The sequence below is a fragment of the Sceloporus occidentalis genome, unplaced genomic scaffold (assembly GCF_023333645.1).
Source record: "Sceloporus occidentalis isolate IW3139 unplaced genomic scaffold, rSceOcc1.0.p SCAF_271, whole genome shotgun sequence".
Taxonomy (NCBI): Eukaryota; Metazoa; Chordata; class Lepidosauria; order Squamata; family Phrynosomatidae; genus Sceloporus; species Sceloporus occidentalis.
Window position 1 is genome coordinate 701,651 of NW_028317251.1, and position 21,799 is coordinate 723,449.

General features: G+C 45.7%; 1 protein-coding gene across 1 annotated transcript in view; it reads right to left on the minus strand.

The window, feature by feature from the left end:
- The window catches only part of LOC149275689 (immunoglobulin superfamily member 21-like), a 79,727-nt gene extending 59,360 nt beyond the window's left edge, over positions 1-20,367 (minus strand). Inside the window, exons 1-2 of the mRNA XM_089504475.1 lie at positions 20,254-20,367; positions 2,923-3,044 (exon numbers count right to left, since the gene is read on the minus strand). Coding sequence (XP_089360601.1) covers positions 2,923-3,044; positions 20,254-20,277 — 146 coding nt within the window. The 5' untranslated portion in view covers positions 20,278-20,367. The remainder of the gene's footprint in view (positions 1-2,922; positions 3,045-20,253) is intronic.
- Positions 20,368-21,799: the final 1,432 nt, after the last annotated feature.

A 21,799-nucleotide genomic window follows, 5' to 3' on the forward strand; every position in this document is an offset into this window, starting at 1 on the left:
GAATACTTTCCAGGAGACCCCGGCATCTGTCATGTGTATGGGTATTGGGGTGTAGAGGGGTATTGAGGTTTTATTACCCTAAAGAAGACAAAGTTATGTGTCTATCGCACTCAGTATATAGTGCAGCCTAACCTCCGGCTTACGCATGGATAGTAGTAGAGATTTATTTTAAGCTCGGTAGCCCTGTTGAGTTTAATTCCCCCCTTCGTACATTGAACGGGGCCAGCGGGGCATCCGCGATCACCTGTACCTGCACTTTCCTGGCCGCTGTGATTACTGCGGGGAGAAAAAACGCGTGACGGGTAGAGCAGGACACCGAGTCTATTCATTAACGGCACCTCTGAAGCTTTCGAGAACACAAACACAATTGATTTTTCTAATGAAGCTCTGAATGTCGAGACGGCAGCAGAGGTGGGTTTGAATTACCTAAGATATATATATATATATATATATATATATACTTACAATAGACTGCCTGCACAGCGAGGAGTATACTCGGGGCGATCAGACATTTACAGTATAAGCGTATCAGTCACAGCAGACGGTGTCAGGCAGGTGGAGAGACACGCGCAAGAATAAGGGATTGGAGCAATTAGCAGAATTTTCCAAATTCCTTGATTTCCCTTCATTGGCCCAACAGACCTACAGAAGAGACGGCCCTGGGGCCGGGGTGTGTACTATCTGAAGGCGATTATATGAGTTTTGGTAGATCCATTTACTTTGATGAGGTGGCATGTGGTGATCTGACAACTTCTCACACAAATCATTCTTTGGTTGCAACATTGTAGACAATGGGTGTCGGACAGAATAGTCTGTCCCTCCCGGGTACTCCGCTCTCTGGGGAGGGATAATGAAAGCACCGCTCCAGTTATAAAGGCGAGACACGAAGGTATGCAGATATAAACAAGCTCATTAGCTAGACGTCCTCCAGCGCAGGGACTGCCAGGTTGTTTCGGATGTCTCTTTGTATCGTGTGAGTGGCCAGGTAGTACCTGTCAGGGGGCGCAGACACCACTAAATCCATTACCGCATTCTGCCCCCCAACCGAAGGAGACATTAGGGCCCCCGGAGAGCAGCCATGCAGCCGACACCAAGCCGCGCGCTCCTTCCTCGTTCCCCAGAACATTACCCAAATGACCTGCTGTTCCCATTCCTTTATTTCTCTTTTTTGTCCTTCATCCCTTTTCCCACCTCCCGTGTCCATCTCTCCTGCTGTTTTTACTCTCTGTTGGAATGTAAGAATTTCTAAATACCTTCATTTAAATGTAAATTTTGCCTTTTCCGCTCCATTCCAATCTAGCGATATTGCTTGCAGTATTACCCTGCGCTCCATGCCATAACGCAACATTTGCCTGCCTTTAATTTCTCTCCCTTCCTTTCTTACTTCAATAACTTTGCCGTCATCTCCAAGCCGTCTCTGGATTGTCTGCCCCTCATCTGCGGCCTCTGTCAGTCTTCGTCGGCGTTCAGTCCATCAGGCAGGCTCATCACCATGCAAAGTTGGGTTAAATTCTCCATACTTAAGACGTCTGGATATTTTAGAAATTGCCTATTTTTGGTGTTAAGCTCTCTATGCCGCCTGTCTGACCTTCCGGCGAAGCCTGTTTCCCGTCGGCTCCGAACCCCTTTAAAAGGGGTCAGGGACCTCAGCGTTTCTATTGGCTGTATGACATCATGACGGGCTTCATGACATCACAGGTTGGCTCAATGGATGGAGGGCTGCAATGCCCAAAAGAGAGAGAATTCTGTTCAAATATTAAAGACTCAGATACATGGTAACGTACATCTACATTTCTGCCGGGATTCTCTCTATTCTAGAATCTTCTCTGTACACCTCTGTTACTTCACTATTGTTTTACAAGGCAACAGAGGGCAGAATAGATGTCAAAACCGGCACAAAATAAAAAGCAGAGGGATTTTTTTTCTTGTGGGATAATTACTACTGCAACCTCGGAGCTTATCAAATAAAGTCACAGAAACGAAACCCAGATCGCTCCGGAGGATGGAAGGAGCGGATTTTTATCTTTGAAATGATAAAAATTTGCCTCCTAACAGCCGATAGTCTGCGCGGCCTCAGGATCCGCCACCAAAATGACTTTTATCTCGCAGTAGCTTTCATCTGCTCTCCCCTATCCCCATTTACCTCTCTCCGCGTATAATCACGCTCCGGCTCCCTCTTTTCACCCTACAGATGGAACGAGGGAGGCTTTGTGGTTGATTCTCCCGCTTGTGAAGTTAATGACTTTGGATTGAGACCAATTCATGTCCGACGCATGACCTTGGGAAGGTTTTTATGGATTTGGCACGCAGCACATTATGGTGTGTTTGCTGGTTTTCCTGCCATATAAACGGTTAATGGACCCGGGAGTCTCTGGTGCCTCGGCGCTCCGTGACACAGAAAAACGCGAGACCCAAGAGGCTCACACAGGCGGTAGAGAACTCACTGCCTACAATGTTGCAAACCTCAGTTCTGAATTTTGTCAGAGCCTCAAGAGAGCCGAGGGTTTAATGAATTCATACCCAGACCTTCTCATTGCACTGGCACCTACCACCTCTGCCGGAAGGATATTCCACATATCCACAACCCGTATGGTCTCCCTAGCTTTTGAGTTCTGTAGATTATACACTGCGAGGGTCTCTGCAAACAGAAGACTGGGGAGGGTTTCTGAAGATGATTTAGCTTTGGTGGTCTCTGCAGACAGGTTTCAAGGGGTCTCTGTAGAAGGACCAGTTTTTTGGGGGGGTCTCTGCAGACTAGTTTTGGGGATCTTGGCAAGCTGTTTAGTTTTGGGGGAGGTCTCCGGAATACCTTTTTGTCGGCACTATGCAGACTGAAGTTTTGTTGGCCTCTGCAGACTAGTTTTTTGGGGTGTCTGCAGACTGCACGGTTATGGGGGTAGAGTAGTGGGGTCAGTGACTTACCGCACAGTTGACTGGTACAGCAAATCCTCCCTCTTGCGGTAATTCTCCATGTGAGAATAGTTGGTAGAGAACATAGCATCAAACGTGAAAATCTTCTGTCTGATGGTCCCACCATCCGTCACCTAAAAAGGAGACCATATAACACATTATCAACGGCACACGGATGCCAACACGCTAAAAATGGCAGCTGACAATGTAGGACAAGACATTAACACGCAAGAAACAAACAGGAAGACAATGCGTCCAACAGGTTCATTATCCTTACAGATCATTTCCACCTCTGGCAATAGCATAAAGCCGGTAACAGAGACGTTACGACCCGAGCGCATCCTAAAGACCAGAGCCAAGGTGTAGCCATGAAAATCAGACGCGTAGCGTTATCATTTTATTATTATTTATTGTTTTATATAGTGCCAAAGTCCGTAGCATATCACATGACCTGATCAGCAGATACTGCCTCCCTGCCTATATACTGTATTTAAAATCATTCATATTTTAACTATTTCGGGGCTGGGCTGCGCATCTTAGAAGGAACCCCTCAGGCATGGAACTGCCCCAAGATGCCTTCAGCATCAAATTAATGTTTCAATCCGGAAACTCTGGAACCTTCCCCGGTTCATTAGACCAGGAGGAGAGAGAAGGGGACGCTGAATCAAATTCTTCTCAGCACCGGGGTACAGCAAATCTCCTTCACTTTTCCTGTGTTTTCATTACTTTGCTGTAGAGAAGGGAGAAATTGCCAAGAAAGCGCCAGCACATACGGCACGTCGGGATAAAGATTTCATTAGAACAAAATCTGCAGCCGAAAAAATATCATTACAAGGAAATATCTCACAGTCCACAGAGCCGAGCGGACCGGGGGGTCCGGAGCGCCGGAGGCAGCCGATCAGGGCCGTCATACAGCCGTACGGAGATTCGTGGCTTCCAGAGACCCGCTTTATTATATTGCGTTGGGCTGAATTTACCACAACGGTATTTAAGAGCCCTGAATAAAGTCATAAATAGAATTTAAAAAATGAATATTCTTCTGTTTTCCCTGGAAGTGCAGCACCAGCTCGGACGGCGTTTAATGTCCGTATTCCTGGTCCTGGCCAGTAGGACCCCAGGCTGGGCTCCAACCTCACGACTCAGCACTCGCTCTTTGGGATTTAAGGTCATTGTGGGGGTCAATGGACAGATTCTCAGGGAGACGCTGGAGATATAAAGTTAGTGTACAAGACATTTATCCAAGGAAATATTGGGACCGATTGATGTACATGATCTGATCAAATCGCCAAATGTATCACTTTGCACCAAAATTCCTCCCACCTTGTATAACTATCATTTTTTAAAATGTCCAAAGCAAACACATTTCTAAAGGCTGCATCCGTTCCTTCATACAGGTAATATCTTCATGTTTCTCGCCGTGGCTAATTGCTGTGTGAAACCCATTAGATTAATTAAAAAACTTTTCCATATTGGGCAGATTAAGGGACATTGGGATATAGACTCTCCGTAATGAGCCTATCGCAGCGACTCACGCATTGTAATTACCTTCTCATCTCAAGAGAACCGCAATCCTTTGAGTGTTGCTGAGAGAACCGCGGGGAACTATCCTTCGTGGCTCTCAAAGAGTTAATCATGCAAGTGATTTCTACCTGCGGCAAACATTCCCCTTTACATTGACGTTCTGGACTAAGACGCCAACACAATTGCTTTAAAAACAATCCATGGTTTTTGATGGTATTAGGGCTTCATCTCTGAAATCGTCTATAATCACGCAATGGGAGTTAAATGGCCAGGCCTGGAACATAGCGTCGTAAAAGCCCCCTGTATTACCGCCAAGCCCCCATACGGACTGCTGCTATCATTCCAGTAGATGTATTTCTGTATATTCTCTCACTGCGGGTTTCACACAATTCATTTCCCTAGTCATGGCAAAGAGAAAATGGCTTTGGACACAAACCCAAAGACCGCGCCGGTGTCTGTGGTCATTATTGATTTGGTGTTACTATCGGTAGGCGGCACTGGAAAGCAGACGCATGGATGCACAATGTATGGATATACAATTATCCTCGTGGCTTCACCCCGTTATTTTCTCCGTACGTCGCATGCTAGTCACAGAGCCTGTGAGGACATGTCTACCATCAGCAACATTCAGCCAAAAAGGAGCGCGCGAGCGTCGGGTTATTTATTACCCGTTTCTCATTCAGTAATCGCTTTTCTTGCCTTTATGAAACTGCGTCAGTATCTTGCCTGCTGCCTGCGTTGACCTCAGCTTCCATACTGCCTGCCTTGGTCTCCGGCACGGACCTTAACTATGTCACCAGCCCAAGAACTGGTTCCTGTCATCCTTTCTGCCCAAAACCGGTTCTTTTGGCAGATTATTTTCGCCCCTCAGGCTGTGATACGATCTAGTTATGGGCTCTACTCGTTATCGCTGTTTCGTTGAAGCTGCCATCACCGTTGATAGTGACACTAGAGACAGACACTTTATGTCACCGGTAGCACCAAAACTTTGGATAACTTCCGGCATAAGCGGGAATCTGGCTTTTAATGAAGCTAAATAACTGAATCAAGAAAAGCAAGCAGCGCGGTTTCACCGCTTCCATCGCAGGATCCTATTTATTCCTTCCTTTGTAAAACACGCGGTGACCTCTTTTCCGCCATCCAACTCTTTACCGAGCACAATCACAGGGGACCTCCTGCGTTTCTGCCGCGTAGTCCTTGCAGCAAACCCCCGCCTCACCTCTTATTTCTGAGCAAGTCCCAGCAGAGACCAATCAAGCGCACATTACTTTCATCCAAGTCTCCTACCTAAAAACGAAGCGCCTGTGCCGTGCCGCGTCCTACCCTCGTTCGCGGTAAAAGCTGAGAACGCAGCACTTTCAAGGACACATTGTTACCGCTCGCCCTCCCAACCAAACAATTACTAACAAAAATACTTGTCATCAACTTGATATGCCACTCCGGCTCGGGGCTGGGGATCTGCGGTAATAACGGGACACCGAGGGGATTTTCCTACCGGTCTTTAAGTTCGTTTTCTTTACACATCGAGCGTTGCCTGTGCCAGCAGATCGTCTGAGCTGGTAAAAAGCGGTCCCCCTACTGCCATTAGCTTTAACTCTGCTACTAATGAACTATTGAGAGCTTCCCATTACACTATTAAGGAAAAAGAGTTATTTTTTTCTGCTCATTGATTTCTAATCAATTTTTGGTTAAATTTCCACTAAGTACTTCTTCCCCCCCCAGAGGCTAAAGTATTACGCAGGAGCCAACGGTCTTTTCTTATTATATAGAGGCTGGCACACGTCTCGATGATTTACATATACGAATGGATACTTTAGCCGCTTTCACACACACATTTATACATGTAATCGCTTATTGTGACCTAATTCCATATCTGCGATGATGTGGATGCAGCTGAAGCAAAAAGAACAGGAAGTGGAGGGAGCAACGGAAAAATGCTTCCCCCACAGACCTCCGAAAACTCATCTGCTGATCTGGCAGGACAGTCTTAGAAAATTGAAAATGTTATAAAATCACCTTGCATTTTATTGGGGGGGGGGGGGAGATCAGAAGGCACTGAAAAGCATGGAGGTTATTACTGTTTTAAGGAGTGTAACAATCAAGGGAAATGCTCATCAATGGTGAAGGGATCTATTCTTTGCTGCCCTAACGTAGGTCCTACAAGGATTTTATTCAAATCCTTCTTTCACGTGCACCTTTCTAATATATCCCTGTAATAAAAGCACCGGTATTACCAAAAAAGAAGTCCGTTGTGAGGTTAATTATAGCACAAGGGACACAAAGTGTCCAGGGCCGTCACCAGACATTCCCCTCTAGCACACAAAGTGTTAAAGCCGTCCCCAAGCTCAGCGATACCGGAATTGAGTTCTTGGAGTTCCAGTTGTTATGACAGGCTAAATCTCGGAGGTAGCAATAAAATAGTTCTCCGTTCGCATTATCCAGCGCTGGCCGCTGATTCGGCTGCTTTTCCTCCCTTGTTCCTTCGATGCAATTCTGCAAACTCTTAGCTCCGAAGGTCTAATAGGTTTTAAGCGTTCTCCGAAGACCCCGTCAAATCGGCGCTGCCTGCCACCGTATAGTAACCAAATGAGACAAGGCAATTTATGACACCAGCTGTCTCTGTCAAAACTCAAGCTCCCCAAATAGGCTTTCGGAGAGCAAATTATCACTCACGGCGGCCTCTGCGCGACATTCAGCCGCGACATGGCACGGAGATGGCCGAGAAAGGCACGGGGGTTATAACAAAAACGGTGGCCCTGGGTACAGAGGACGAAAAGGCGTTGGATATCTCAGCGCAGCGAGAAATTCTCCGATCATTTATTTCTTTTGCAGAGAATGGGATTTGGTGAACGCCTGATAAATAATGCATGTCCGCTCGCGGTGCCTCGGGGTCCGCTCCTAATCTGTACGGATCTCCGCGGTTCCGTCTCTCATACGGTTATTTCTGCCCTTTCTCGGTGTCCCTTTGCTTTCCTGAATCTTTTTCCCTCACCTTGATCTCACCTTTTTATTATTGTACCTCGAGGTGTTCAGTTCAGATGTAAATCCTGTTTGTCATCATGTCACTGCGCTCGCACTCCTGCTTCTTAGAAAGACATAGACTAAAGATGAAACCATTCTTATTTTTTTCTTCTAGGAATGGACCTTTTTAATTGCACCCGATTCCCCCCCCCCGACCCTTTATAATCTACCAAGGGAAAGACCGAGTCGTCGAATGAATGTCTTGGTGTTCGAGTGTCTCTCACTGTCATTCGGGAGGAGGAAAGACCCCCCTCCAGCCTTTTCCCTACAGAATTGAGTAGAAATGGTATGGGTTTTGGGCAGTTTGACACATCGTATGTATTGTTGGGAATTATAGTATAAATGGCTCAGAAGGGCCCACAGGAAAATAAGTGAAGTCCAGAAGCCCCGGTGTTATAATTTACATAGTTACACAGTTCATAAGGTTGAAAAACGACCGAAGTCCATCAAGTTCAACTCTTCTACCCAACCTTCCTATTCTCGATCCAAGGATGAACCAGGTAGCCAGGGGTAAACGTCTTCAGTTTGGGGGAATAAAAGATTTGTAGTTCAACAACAGCTCAATAGCTACAAACTTTCTAAAGCGGATCAGCACATATTCATGATGTGCCTGCTGGGTTTAGAACTCTTTTTAGTTCTGAGCAGGCGACAGAAGTAGGGCTGGTAAGGGCCATAAATACCCCTAGCATACTATCAGGCAGGTCAAACTATATTAATAAACATATTAGGAAAGTCACATACTGACTGTATGCTGGTGCAGGAAAGAAGTCTTCCTGAGGTTATTCTAAGTAAAAGTGCACACGGGTTATATTTCTGGGTGACGTTCAGCGTATGCCGTAAGATCGGCCCAAACTCCCTGACCTACTTCATACACTCCGCGGGCTGCATTTAAATGAACAGTAACATCAACTACAAAAAACATACGAGCCGCCTGAAATACTTTTCCCGATTCAGGGAGGATTTACCCTCCAGTCCAGGAGCGTCAAACCCAATTGGGCAGAGACTTATCGGGGGGCCGAACATCCGCAAACGCACATAAAATACTTCACAGCTCGGCTTAGTTACATGAAACATAAATACATAAAATGCACGACAGACACTCAGAAATCTCACAGCATCCACAGACCCACAAATACACACAACTACACTACTCAACACTCAGAGCCGGCACTCACACAAGAACACAACGACACTGTTCGTACCCATTGTGCACGGCTGCAGAATATGATGGTGCTATATACACATATATATATATATATATATATATAAAACAATATCTAATAATAATAAAGATTAAGGATGTCCTGCTCCTGAGAGGAGATACGAAGCTAGAATATGAGGGGCAGAAGAAACCAGATGTAGTCAGCGGGTTTAGGATCTTCATATAAGATTATATAATGATATAGGGACAGCGTACAATGAGTTTATGCATGTTACGGGAACCCAGTTCTATATAAAGTCAAGCTTACTATAGAACACTAGTCTTTTTTTTAATGAAAGATAATCAATCACCTTGATTTACTCCTGGGTTTACGATCATCGATTGACCATCAAGCTTAAAGTTTCCTGATGCGCAGTTTATTTTTCAAGGGGGAAAGATAATAATAATAAATAAATAATGACTCATCTGGAGTCAATGTCAGTGGATTCTGTCCCCAAACTCCTATTAACCTCACCTTTCTTGACTCAGGATTTGCAAATGGTTGTCTTCAGTCTTGGGAGACCATGCCCCGTTAAATTTAGTGTCAACTAATAAAATCATTACAACATGTATCCCAGCCTTCAGCAGCTGATGGGTTAATTATCCTCAATACTTTTTTTCCCTATTGATTCTGTCATTGTTTACGGCTCTATTTTTTTTTCTCATATTACTATCTATTGATCTGCTTGAACAAACCTCCGGAATGATCTGAACGGCAAGGAGGGGAACTGGAATAAAACAGATTTCAAAGAATGAGCCAGGACACATCATCCCCAGCATACCCTTTCCCAGCAGAATGGGCCAAGACCAGGTATCCCCAACATACCCCTCTCAAGCATGTCACAGAATGGGCCAAGACCAGGTATTCTCAATGTACCCCCACTCAAGCATGTCACAGAATGGGCCAAGACCAGGTATTCTCAATGTACCCCCACTCAAGCATGTCACAGAATGGGCCAAGACCAGGCATCACAAATGTACCCCTCTCAAGCATGTCACAGGATGGGCCAAGACCAGGTATCCCCAACATACCCCTCTCAAGCATGTCACAGAATGGGCCAAGACCAGGTATTCTCAATGTACCCCCACTCAAGCATGTCACAGAATGGGCCAAGACCAGGTATTCTCAATGTACCCCCACTCAAGCATGTCACAGAATGGGCCAAGACCAGGCATCACAAATGTACCCCTCTCAAGCATGTCACAGAATGGGCCAAGACCAGGTATCCCCAACATACCCCTCTCAAGCATGTCACAGAATGGGCCAAGACCAGGTATTCCCAATGTACCCCCACTCAAGCATGTCACAGAATGGGCCAAGACCAGGCATCACAAATGTACCCCCACTCAAGCATGTCACAGAATGGGCCAAGACCAGGCATCACAAATGTACCCCTCTCAAGCATGTCACAAAATGGGCCAAGACCAGGTATTCCCAAAGTACCCCCACTCAAGCATGTCACAGAATGGGCCAAGACCAGGTATTCCCAATGTACCCCCCTCAAGCATGTCACAGAATGGGCCAAGACCAGGTATTCCCAATGTACCCCCCCTCAAGCATGTCACAGAATGGGCCAAGACCAGGTATTGCCAATGTACCCCCACTCAAGCATGTCACAGAATGGGCCAAGACCAGGTATTCCCAATGTACCCCCACTCAAGCATGTCACAGAATGGGCCAAGACCAGGTATCCCCAACATACCCCTCTCAAGCATGTCACAGAATGGGCCAAGACCAGGTATTCCCAATGTACCCCCACTCAAGCATGTCACAGAATGGGCCAAGACCAGGTATTCAAAATGTACCCCCACTCAAGCATGTCACAGAATGGGTCAAGACCAGGTATTCCCAATGTACCCCCACTCAAGCATGTCACAGAATGGGCCAAGACCAGGTATTCCCAATGTACCCCCTCTCAAGCATGTCACAGAATGGGCCAAGACCAGGTATTCCCAATGTACCCCCACTCAAGCATGTCGCAGAATGGACCAAGACCAGGTTTCCCCAACGTATGCCTTCTCAGCATGAACCAAAACCAGATAACCCCAACTTATCTCTCCTCAATATCTTACAAAACGGACAAAGACCGGGTATCCTCAACCCATCCCTTTCAAGCATGTCACAGAATGGGGTACGACCAGGGATCCCCCACGTTACAGAATTGGGGGAAGACCAAATATCCCCAGCGTATCCCCCTCCCAGCACGTTATAGAATGGGCAAAGGCCAGGTATCCCTCCCCGGCACGTAACAGAATGAGTCAAGAGCAAATATCCCCAACATACCCCTCGCCAGTATGCTTCAGAACATGCTTGAACATAGAACCCCTGTAACATTCCCAGCGTGTGAGAGAATTATCGTGAACCCCCAATGGCATTCATAAATCGCATCTCCCACAATCAACGGCAAATATTTTCTCAATTTCAGTGAAGAAATACAGCAGTGCTGCGCTGACACGTTGTGTTTTTCAGTACTGACTCTCCTCCTGTGAATGTCTTCAAGATTAACATCATAATCAATATAGGAGCAGCATCCCTGTATACTCTATCTCTATATGCTCTATAGAGAGATACGGGACAGAGTCAGCTTCCTACAGACAGATCATATATATCAATTATTGTTAACGCTCTCACTAAATGCAGAAAGAACACCAGCTTTATCTCTGCCTTCTCAGGAGCGATGTTAAGTCTGATAGTTTCTGGAAAATAGCATTTTTTAAAGCGTTTGATAAATGCGATCTTCATTATTCACTCCATAACATGACGGGGAGAATCAGTGATTTGTTTTTAGAGATCATTATTCAGTCTCCTCTGATTTCCAAAATAACCTACGACAAATAGTTTGGGTCTCAAGAGAAACCGCGGCCAAATAAAACCCCACGGCTCCCGATGCATTTCAAAACCCGGCAGTCAGAAACTGTTATGGGAAAAGCCAGGCAATGGTTTCACATTGATGGGAATCGGAGTCCAACACAGCGAAAAGAGACCATATGGGCAAAGTAAGTGGGTCAAGTGTTTCTTATCTGCGATAATCTTCTGCGTGTGCGTAAAATACAGCAGAACGTCCGTATCTGCAGCGGCGTCCGCCTCCTACACCCTGCAAATCACGGCTTATTCTGCTCTTAAAATAAAAAATGTTGTTTCTGTTCACCCCGTCAGATATGCTGGGAACGCCGGCTCCTTCTCTGCCCGCTCTTGGCATCTCACGTGGTCTAACCTGACCTGCACCTAGAGGAATGCCTTCAAATTACCGCCACGGACAAAGAAATATCACACTACTGAAGATGGGCGCTTTTGTAGCGAGAAATGATGTGTAATTTTCAGAAATGTTAGCAGTGCATCAAATCATCTGCCGGTGGCAGGCAGGGAGAGAGAGATGATGGATGGATGGATAGTGCAGGCTGCACCCAGAGCCGGCTCTTTCTTCTCTTCCTCCCTCAGATACAAATGAAATCATGAGATGAATTTCTGGTACAGAGCGAGGCATTACGAGGTGCAGATATTGGCGGCACGGGAAGCCAACTCTCCCTGCTTTATCACCCCGCGTGCGTATTAAGGAGGAAGACATGAGGTCCGGAGCCCGCTTTATCATCAAAATGAAAACAGTTCTTCGTTCTCCACTTTGACGCTATAGATTTACGTCTCGGCACCAAACTTGTAAGGCGCCCCTCTGGCACGCAGGCAGTTAAACGTTAATATTTTCCTGTTTGGATACATGGCTGTAAATTCATATTTTTGCAAAATATGTAAAAATATGCGGTATAATAAAAAAAAACCCTATATTTTTTAGGTTGGTTTGTAAGACGTGTAGAACGTTACAGAGAAGCGGACTGCGTGGAATCGCTCGCTCTCCGGCGGTTTGCTTATTTGCAAAAGTGATTTTGTTGAAACCGACTTTCTGCTCATGGAGATCCGTCACAGGTTGGAGCGCAATTAAAAAGAGACAATAGATGCGATTTATCAGTGACAAAGCCTGCACGATGTTGAAGAACAGTAGAGATACTTAATTTTTCTAACACAATTAAATACCCATCCTCCTGCCCTGACTACCGGCTCCGTCGCTCCATTACAATCTGGGAGAATCACGTTACGCACAACGGTCTGCTAACCCGCATCGCGGAACCCCAAAGAAGTATTCTGCGTCTGGATGAACGACGGGGGGTAGGCAGGTATCCTCGGGTGTTTAATAAAAAAAAAAGATCCGAAAAGGTCATCAAAAGAAGCCAATGTGAGAATAGGTGGCGCCCTGCAATCGGGCGCTGAATAGGCGGATCCTGTCTCTAGGACTTATTAAACTACAACAAAAGCTAGGAATAGTTTGGGGTTAATAGCATTGGAAAAACACCACTTGTTGGCATGGGATGGCAAGCAATGGTCATTGGGGATTGTGGGAATTGTAGTCCCCAACGTATCGAATGACTGCAGTGATTCTTTCAGGATTTCGGAGTTCGTCGGAGAACCAGCTGCTAAATATTCCCCGACGTTAAAAGGTCTCGGATAAAAGATGAATTACTAATGGTTTGTTTTCTTCACGGCAAACAAAATCAGCCTGATATTACATTAGTGACCTCGTTCCGCAGAAGAGGTTAAATAATATTGAGTTATTGTAATACATACGTAGAAAAAAAATGTCCTGGCAAATGAAGAGTAATGGGCAAATCTCCCCGGCGTGGCTCCAGAGAACAGAGTATAAATAACAGCGATTTGCAGAAAATCCAAACAATACCTAATGATATCTGTACATAGAATACATCTGGATGCGCACAGACAGACCTGCAACGTACGCAACAGCTGAGCAGCTCCATCGTCATGCGCAGCAACGTCCTGTCAGTTATTATCGTAAAGAATTACAGAAGTCCCTTGGCAGCCCCACAAAGGTTGGGGGTTTTCTCTCCATACAACGCATCGGTCCCATAATGTAATCCAAGAGTAGTCACAATGCGGCCAGTTACCTCCAGCTGATAAAGGCTCTTAATTCAAACCAGACTGTGAGCTCTTCTGGCCGTGAATTCTCCTTCTTGATACATACTCCTGCTTTTAGCGACTCCCTCATCTTCTATCAGGTCCGATGCGGTTCTGGATGCATCAGCTTCCTGCTGGCCAGCGTTTGCACCAAGGGGCTCCACGGCACAGTACACACGCCCAATGTTCTTCTTGATCGGACCTTAGATGGGGGAACCCATCGAGAAAAAGCTGGCCGAGATATCCACACACTCATTTCTGGAGGTCCGCAGCCTGGCCGATCGGAGGAGTTGTTGCAGGAATATTAACTCTACGACAGAGTCTGGGAACCACCAATAAGGTCCAGATAATAAACACGATTAACTTCTACGATTAACGGCTGGTGAATGATCCCCAGAGTAAATTTTAGAAGTAATTTTAGCTTCCGTCTGTTATTTCCCGTACATACATTTCCTCTATAGTTTTTTTTTTTCAGTCTGGGGGCATGATATTTACCAACGTCGGAAACAACCCAATTCAGCCTGCAGAGAAAGAATGAGGTGTGATCCACAGCAAACACTGACCCGGACGCCCCATGAACACACAACCCTACTCCAACACTGTGTGGCATTTCGTTTCACGTGTCAATCACAACGAATAAACCGAGGGACACGTAAGACGAGTCCGTGCCACGTTCTCCGCCGTGGTTTCCAGATGTTCTCAGCTGTGGTGGGGAGGAACAGCCGGGAAGACTTTACTGGCGCTTGGAACATGTTCTGCCGAAAGCCGAGGTGTTCTGCTCGGTCTCCGATGGTCTGCAGCCACGCGCCAGGCGGTAGTCGGGGGTCTGGAATGGCATTCATGCGCAATCCCTATTTATCACGCATGGACACGGCAAAGCGCACAAAGTTTTAAAGAAATTTAAACAAGCTGCTGGGGTTCAGCAAGTGACCGAGACCCGTCTCTAATTGGCAGCCAAGTTACAAAAACAGCAGTTGAACTTCGCCCAGCGCCGCGCATGTTTAATTCATTCGTACTGTTTCCTGAACGTTTGCAGAAGGTGACTTCGGTGTGTGAGCAACAATAAGGATAAGCAAATAAACACACAAACTCATCTTTATTTACCCGAGGGTTTGTTTATTCTGAGACGGCTTCTTAACTGCGAATATCAAAGCTTCGCGGCATCCCGTCGCTCATTTAACATGGGAAATGAAGGCTGGTGTTATATCCCAGGATGCTTTGCAGAACAATATTTTAAAATATTATAATCCAAGCTTTTTTCTACCGTGATATTCCTACCCCTCCACAAAAAAAAAAACACCTAAAAAAATTAAACTATACAAACCGGAACTTGAAAGCCAATACATTTAAATCTGGGATCACAATGTTAATTGTTTGAGGTTTTGAAGGTCTCTGCAGCTCTGATGTTTTCATCGTTCAAACGCAGAAGGGCATTTTTTCCCCCCACTTTTTAAATATTTAAAAATATTAGGATAGGGATATTTAAATACCGGCAACGCTAAAACAACGTGCAGCGATGGGGCTCTGTACAGAGGCAGCTTCAGTACTTTTCTGACAAAACATTAAGCAATTGGTTTCATGCTTGGCTTTGACCATGAGGTGCTGGGCGTGAGAGGATTGCTGGTCCTCGGGGGCGGGTTTATTCTCAGAGGAGCAGGACTACTATTTAACTCCACTCACTTCCTGCCAATTGTCACCTGCTCTCCCTGCTCTACATCATGTGTGTCGCTCACTTAAAAGAAACATGTCTCTATTTTGTGATTTTTTTTTTCTTTTTTTAATTTTAGAAAGAAGCGCACATTTGGTTATATATTTGGCGTCAGAAATGGCCCCTCTATTGATAAAGTTCTCCATTCCACGGAAAAAGCACTGAATACCAACTGTACGGGACCCTGGCCAAATACCTTTTGTCACCGACGCCTCCACTTTCCTACGTGTTTTCACACAATGTTTAAGCAGAGAATTTCCTCAGTCAGGAAAGCAGTTTACTCTTTTTTTTTTTTTTACGGTTTCACAGGCGAGTAAAGTCGCGTGGCCGACATCAGACAGGCCGGTGATACCGGCAGATGCAGTGAGATAGAAATGACACTGATGCACAAAGCACAGGATGAAGAGAAACAGCAGACATGTAAAGGAATGACGAACAGGAGAGAGAGAGCTCAACAAGGCAAGAAGCAGAACGCGCGGGCTAACAAGACCTTGAACAAGTGTCTTCCAATGCAATGCTTCAGGGAAACCCCAGTGGATGGGACACATCCTGGGGATGTTTATAGGTTGTAGAAAGATGCCACTGGTTTGCGGCGTGACTAGGAAATTAGCGTAGTGACAGGTGCATTCCTTTTTACACATTTATTTCTTTGAATGGGAAATGCCGATCAGACTGGTTGCAGGATCGAAATGGTTCCATGCAAGCCGTTATTTACCATTAAGGAGAAATCTTTCATGCACCAAATATAAATCGATTTGTCGCTGGTCCCACAAATAACATTCTACTGCTTGCAGCGATCAGGTTGCCGGACCCCTAGTGACAGACTGCCTCTGCAAGCGGATTTGGTGTGTACGTTCACATAAACAGATTCCTTTTCATTGAAACCCAGATCTGCGTACTGAGCACAGCACAAAACAAACCAGTCAGTGATTTTCAGGTAGACTCTTGGCAGACCCTGCCGGGTTCAGCACCAGTCGATTATCCAGATATTTGGGGAGTTAATCTGTAGATACAAATCTATACTTCCCAAAGCCTTTGCTTATATGTGGAAAAAAAATGAAATCCACATGGAGAAGCTGGGTGCAGCAGGAGCCGGCAGGGATAAAAACTATTTATTAAAAAGATCACAGATTGACACAGAGGAGCCTCTATGGAGGTTTTTAAAAATAAAACAATCCCAGATCTTTAATTTCCTGATCTCGAGTTCCGTTTTACTGGCAGTTTGAGGATCTCGTCTTGGCTCCCTCCCCACCTGTTCCTACGGTCTCTGCTATTGAGTAAAACACGGACCTTTACCCTGGGAGATTCAGACAGGACTTAAAAAGAAGTCGCCATGGCAACCTCTCCCGGCCGGAGGCTGCGCTGGATGCTGTTCGAGCGTGTTCAGCGTGGCAGAGTTTCCTGTATTGTGTGCACTGAGCGAGGCAGATGTCCCCAGAGCTGCGAACGGAAAAGGACAGAGACAATAGAGCGTCGGCGGGGAGCCCCAGATCCACAGCCAACCCCCAATCCGCCAGCCGTAAATAAAACCCAAAGAGCAGCCTAACCTACCGGGCGCCGGTGGATCCGGCCAAAAATCACAGCAGCAGGGCCAAGACTCCAGATCGGCAAACCGGTGCTAAGGGTCTATGGACTGGAGTACAACCAGCTGCTTCTATACACATTATCGGGGCTTTTAGGGCAGCAGAACCCTGCGATCCCCTCATACCCAGCAAACATTCTGACCTCCTAGAAAAGAGGGGCACCAGGGGAGGAGAGAGGGGGTATCAGGGGAGGAGAGAGGGGGTATCAGGGGAGGAGAGAGGGGGTATCAGGGGTTTGGGGGCCAAAGAGGAAAATGCAGGAGATTTGGAATAAACCCTGTTTATGCACCAAAAGCACATTTCAGTGATTATCAGGGTTCCTCGGTGCATCATACATATTAATCGCCATCGTGGTGTCAAGGATGCGAGCTTCCAGAGCAAATGTTGAGGGTGGGGGGGGTGAATACGGTCTCCGCGCATGCTGCAATGTCACCGCACTTCACTCAATTTATTAAAGCACCGGTGGTATGCCCCATTTAATTTGTTAAAGTGATGTTACTACGCTTCATTGGGTACGCTGGTGCGAAAGTGACATCAAATTGTTAATGTGACATTCAATTTATTAATGCGAAGCTGAAATTTTCCTCCCAGAGAGAGAAAGCACAGAGTGGAGATATCGGGAGATCTACTCAGCCAGTAACGCCGGAGCAGCAAAGCACCGAGCACACCTGCAGCAAGTGTGTGATTATAAGCATTCATATAGAGAAGAGACCGGCAGCAAGGGTGTGATCATAAGCATTCATATAGAGAAAGCACTCTGCCATGTGACATGTCCTCACTTCAGACCCGAGCGAGCTTGCTCCAGCGATGCTCTTTTCACATTTAGTAATAAGGTACTCCCCTATGCCACATTGCACATGGGCACCAAACCAAACCCATGAGATCGCCATTCCCGGCACACGCTGCCCGTCACCAAGCCGTGGATGTTCCGCACACGCTCTCGCACAGTGCCGGGTGATACTTTATTTCATACGGATGTCAGTTCACATTAAGCTCTACGATCAGCGACCCCTGAAATAATATTTTTCTCCATGCAGCCGAGTTTAATTACCAGGGGGATTACTTTTCAGAAAAAAATGGCAGCCCGCCTCCCTCACTACTAGGGCAAAGGAAAATAACGTACTTATCCCTCCCCGGGAAGAAAACAAACCAACCCCCAGAGAGTTACTGTGCGGCGCACACACTAACCATACTGGACTTTTATAGGATTCAGTAAGAAGACACTACACGCTCGGACCGGTCCATGCGGAGGGCACATTTACCTCTGAGAGGGGCAAATAATCCCTTATATTGGTAAAGGAATACAAATAAATCATTCTAAGTATCCACAGGCTTGCAATCACTCGTTTGCCATAAGTGCATAAAAAAAATCTATATTATTTCTTCTTAAGCATAAAATACAACCGGGTTCACAAACGGCAACGTTTTTAGGCTAAAATACAAAACGTTTTCTTTCAAATTATCTACAACTAAGACTCAAATCCGTGGCAACGGTAAAACGGAGCGACTGCGCTAAAAATATTAATACGGAAGGATGTGGGATTGAGAGATTAGAACCGCAGACGGTGGCGGGGGGATTATTGGTGGAACACAAGAGCGATTACGGCTTAAGAAAAATTATTTTATCTAAATTGCCAAGAAAAAGGCAAGTGTGTGCGTGTGTGCATGTGGGGGTGTGTGAGCGTGTATGTATCTGTGCGTGTGTGCGTGTGTGCATGTGTGCGAGTGCGTGTTTTCCCAAAGAATGTACAAACGTCGGTAGTACAGAAAATCTGGGTAAATAATTCAGCATGCGCAAACACAAAGACATCACTTTAATCCTCGTTCGGTGTCATTAATATTTTATTTTGGACATAACACAAGCATTACATTTATAGACAAGACCCGGAGACTATAGAACAATCGCTTTCCCCGGCACTGTGTAGTGTTTTAATATTACTTAACGGTGTGTTCACAGACTGCAATAAATATGGGGGAAGAATCTATTATTTATCTGTTATAAGGAATGAATTGAGCCGATTATTTATTTATATGCCTATACGTTCGGATATTATTGGGAACGCATATCCTCTTGGACGGGAAGGTTGGACACGCAGGTATTTATCGTACGATAGAAAATATCCTGCGTCTAGAACGTGTTAATTCCAACAAATAAAAGGAGATTTACAGGCGGGATGAGAGATTTTCTAGAGATATAATAAAAGGTATCGGCTGTACATTTAGCATCAATGTATAAAAATGCTTTTCACAGAAAAAAAGGGGGAAAAAGGAGTATAATTAGTTTTGCTACTTTTCTCTCCGTAGCCTGTATTAATAGACCAAAAAATTGTTTTGCGGGCTATTAAACTTCCAAACGAGGGCCGGCATGCTGCTATATAAAGTGCGTTCCAAAAAAACAGAACTGGTTTGATTCTAAAAGGAATCCAGAATGTCAGTGAACAAGATCCTCTTGATTCTGTCATAAGATTTAGAAAAGAAGCGACCGGTACGCCGGATTATTCCACCCCTCCGGGAGACATGGATACGTCAGAGGTCTCAGCAGAGCATTAGGAATGATTGTTCAGGCACGTGGCAGGGCTCCACGAATAATCTCTCATCCTTTTACATTTTTGGAGAAAAAAATAATAGATACACAAAATAAATGTATTTTGTAATTAATAATAACGCACAGGGGACGGAGATCGAGTCCTATTTTTTGGGGGGGGTGTTATGTTTGAGGTTAACAAGACTGCTCCCTCCCCGACACATATCTGCTACAGACAGGCGGCTAGCATCTTATCGTCGTTATTGGCCAGCAGAGGAACATTTGTGCCATGCATACTTTATTAAATGATAAATACTTACCTTATAAATCTGACTCCTACGGGCGATAACGCTTTAAATGATTTCATAATACCAAATATATAGCCAGCTCTGTGGCAAAAGTCCAAATGTACACAGTACACAACAGCTGATGAACACATCTCGGCGTAGGAGAGTTTTATAAATAGAGCCCAAACACACAACAGAGCAATTTACTGCCCAAAATACAAACATTTACGGAGAAAAGGTACGGTGGAAAAAAGTCAAAATCGGACTTAACGCCGTGACAATCGTGCACAAGACACACAAAGTGGGCCACACACGGGCGTATATTTGGAGCATCGCGAGGGGCCGTGAAATCCAGAGGAGGCTTTATCGCTGCGGTGGGAAAAGTGGGTTAATCCAATCTTACAGAAGCCACCGGCTGCCGTAACGCCGAGGCTCCGGAAATAAGTACTGCTTGGTCGTTAAAGGGACCCCGTCCCGGAACCGGCTCCGTCGGGGCATACAGTATATTTATAATGTAAATACGGTTCAAATGTCTTACCCGATACCAGACGATCTCTCGCATCCTTCCATCTGTCTTAAAATTACATTTTAGGGTCACAGAGTCTCCAACTACGACAGGAGGCAGAGGCTCGATGGTGACCGTGAGATATCCTAAAAGAAAACAAAAGGCATGGTCAGATGTGGGACGGACCCCAAAGACCCCCATATCGACGTTCTCGAACGGATAACAACGTTTGCAGAATTAACATCCCGGAGAAGAAACACAATAACGCACCAAGCAGTTTGTTAGAAAAGGCACGGCACTCACTATGAGAGACGAGACGCACGAGGAACTGGGAACGGCCATCGTTAAGCCATCCGTTTGCCCCTGAAACGCCCCTAACAAGCTGACCCTAAACAAGCCCGGCCAGCGGCCACGTTTAAGGGCTCCAAAGGAGCTTTGATTTTTTTTATTCTATTATTTAGGATTTTGATCTAAAAAATTTGATAATTATTGATTTTGCATTTATCATTGAAATCCCAGAAAATAAACCCCTATTTCACTACGTGAATCTGTGATAAATGTGTATCCGTTTTTCCTGTAAAAGTCCCATCTTTGATACATTTAATAAATAGCGAGCAGCCTGTGTTAGTTTTTAATGTGAAATCCCCCCGTATCGCCGCCCGCTGAGAGACCCGTAACATTTCTTTCATGGTGTTTGTCGCGTTCCGTGACAAGTTCCACGTCAGGCTACAGGACGCAAGGCGGAGGCGGATAACTTTACTCGTGGTCGATATTTGCCCCGGGTAAGAGCGCGGCAGATCTGTACTGTTTTCTTGCTACTGAGGGCATTTATCTCCGCAACGGACTCAACAAAACACAAAAAACCTACTGAAAATTACCAATAAAAAAACCTAAAAACCAAAAGACTCCTTTAACCCCTTAATTACCGCCAGAGCAAATTGCTTTAAGCTTTTTGGTAGTAATGTGCACTTTTTGAATAAGCTGACCCCAAGACTCTTCAAAAGGTTAACCCTTTTGACAGCTCATCATAGTATCTATGGTAAAAAAGCGTGGCCAAGCTTCATGAGAAAACCCGATGGGCAAAACTCTCTATTCCTTCCTTAAAATAGCGGCGTTTCCAGCGGCTGGAGGTGGCGACCGTAACCCCTGTAATAATTATGCCGGCATCTGGAGGACACGAACAGAGAAAAATGTCTGTCCTACATATGTCTAAACAGACGCACGGCACGATTATCACATGACCTCCGCGGAACGTTCCGTGTTAAACAGCTTCATGCCCCTGTGTGTAATCCTGGGGTAACAGGCCCAGGACCCCGGCGCGCCGCCGTACGGGGCGATGAATGAAGGCGTCTAATAGTTTTCCTGACCTGAGCTGGGGGCAGACTCTGCGATTAATGGCCGCGTCTGGACTCTCTTAGTGTCATTAGTTTTCCCGCAATGCTTAATAGTCTCGCTTGTCTCCCACCGCCCGACTCTTATCTCCCATGCGCTCCTCGTCTTCTCTACCCTCCTGGAAAGCACTGGAGGAGACTCGCTTATTTGGGCTATAAAGTACGCGCGTCTGATAGCATCTGAAGGC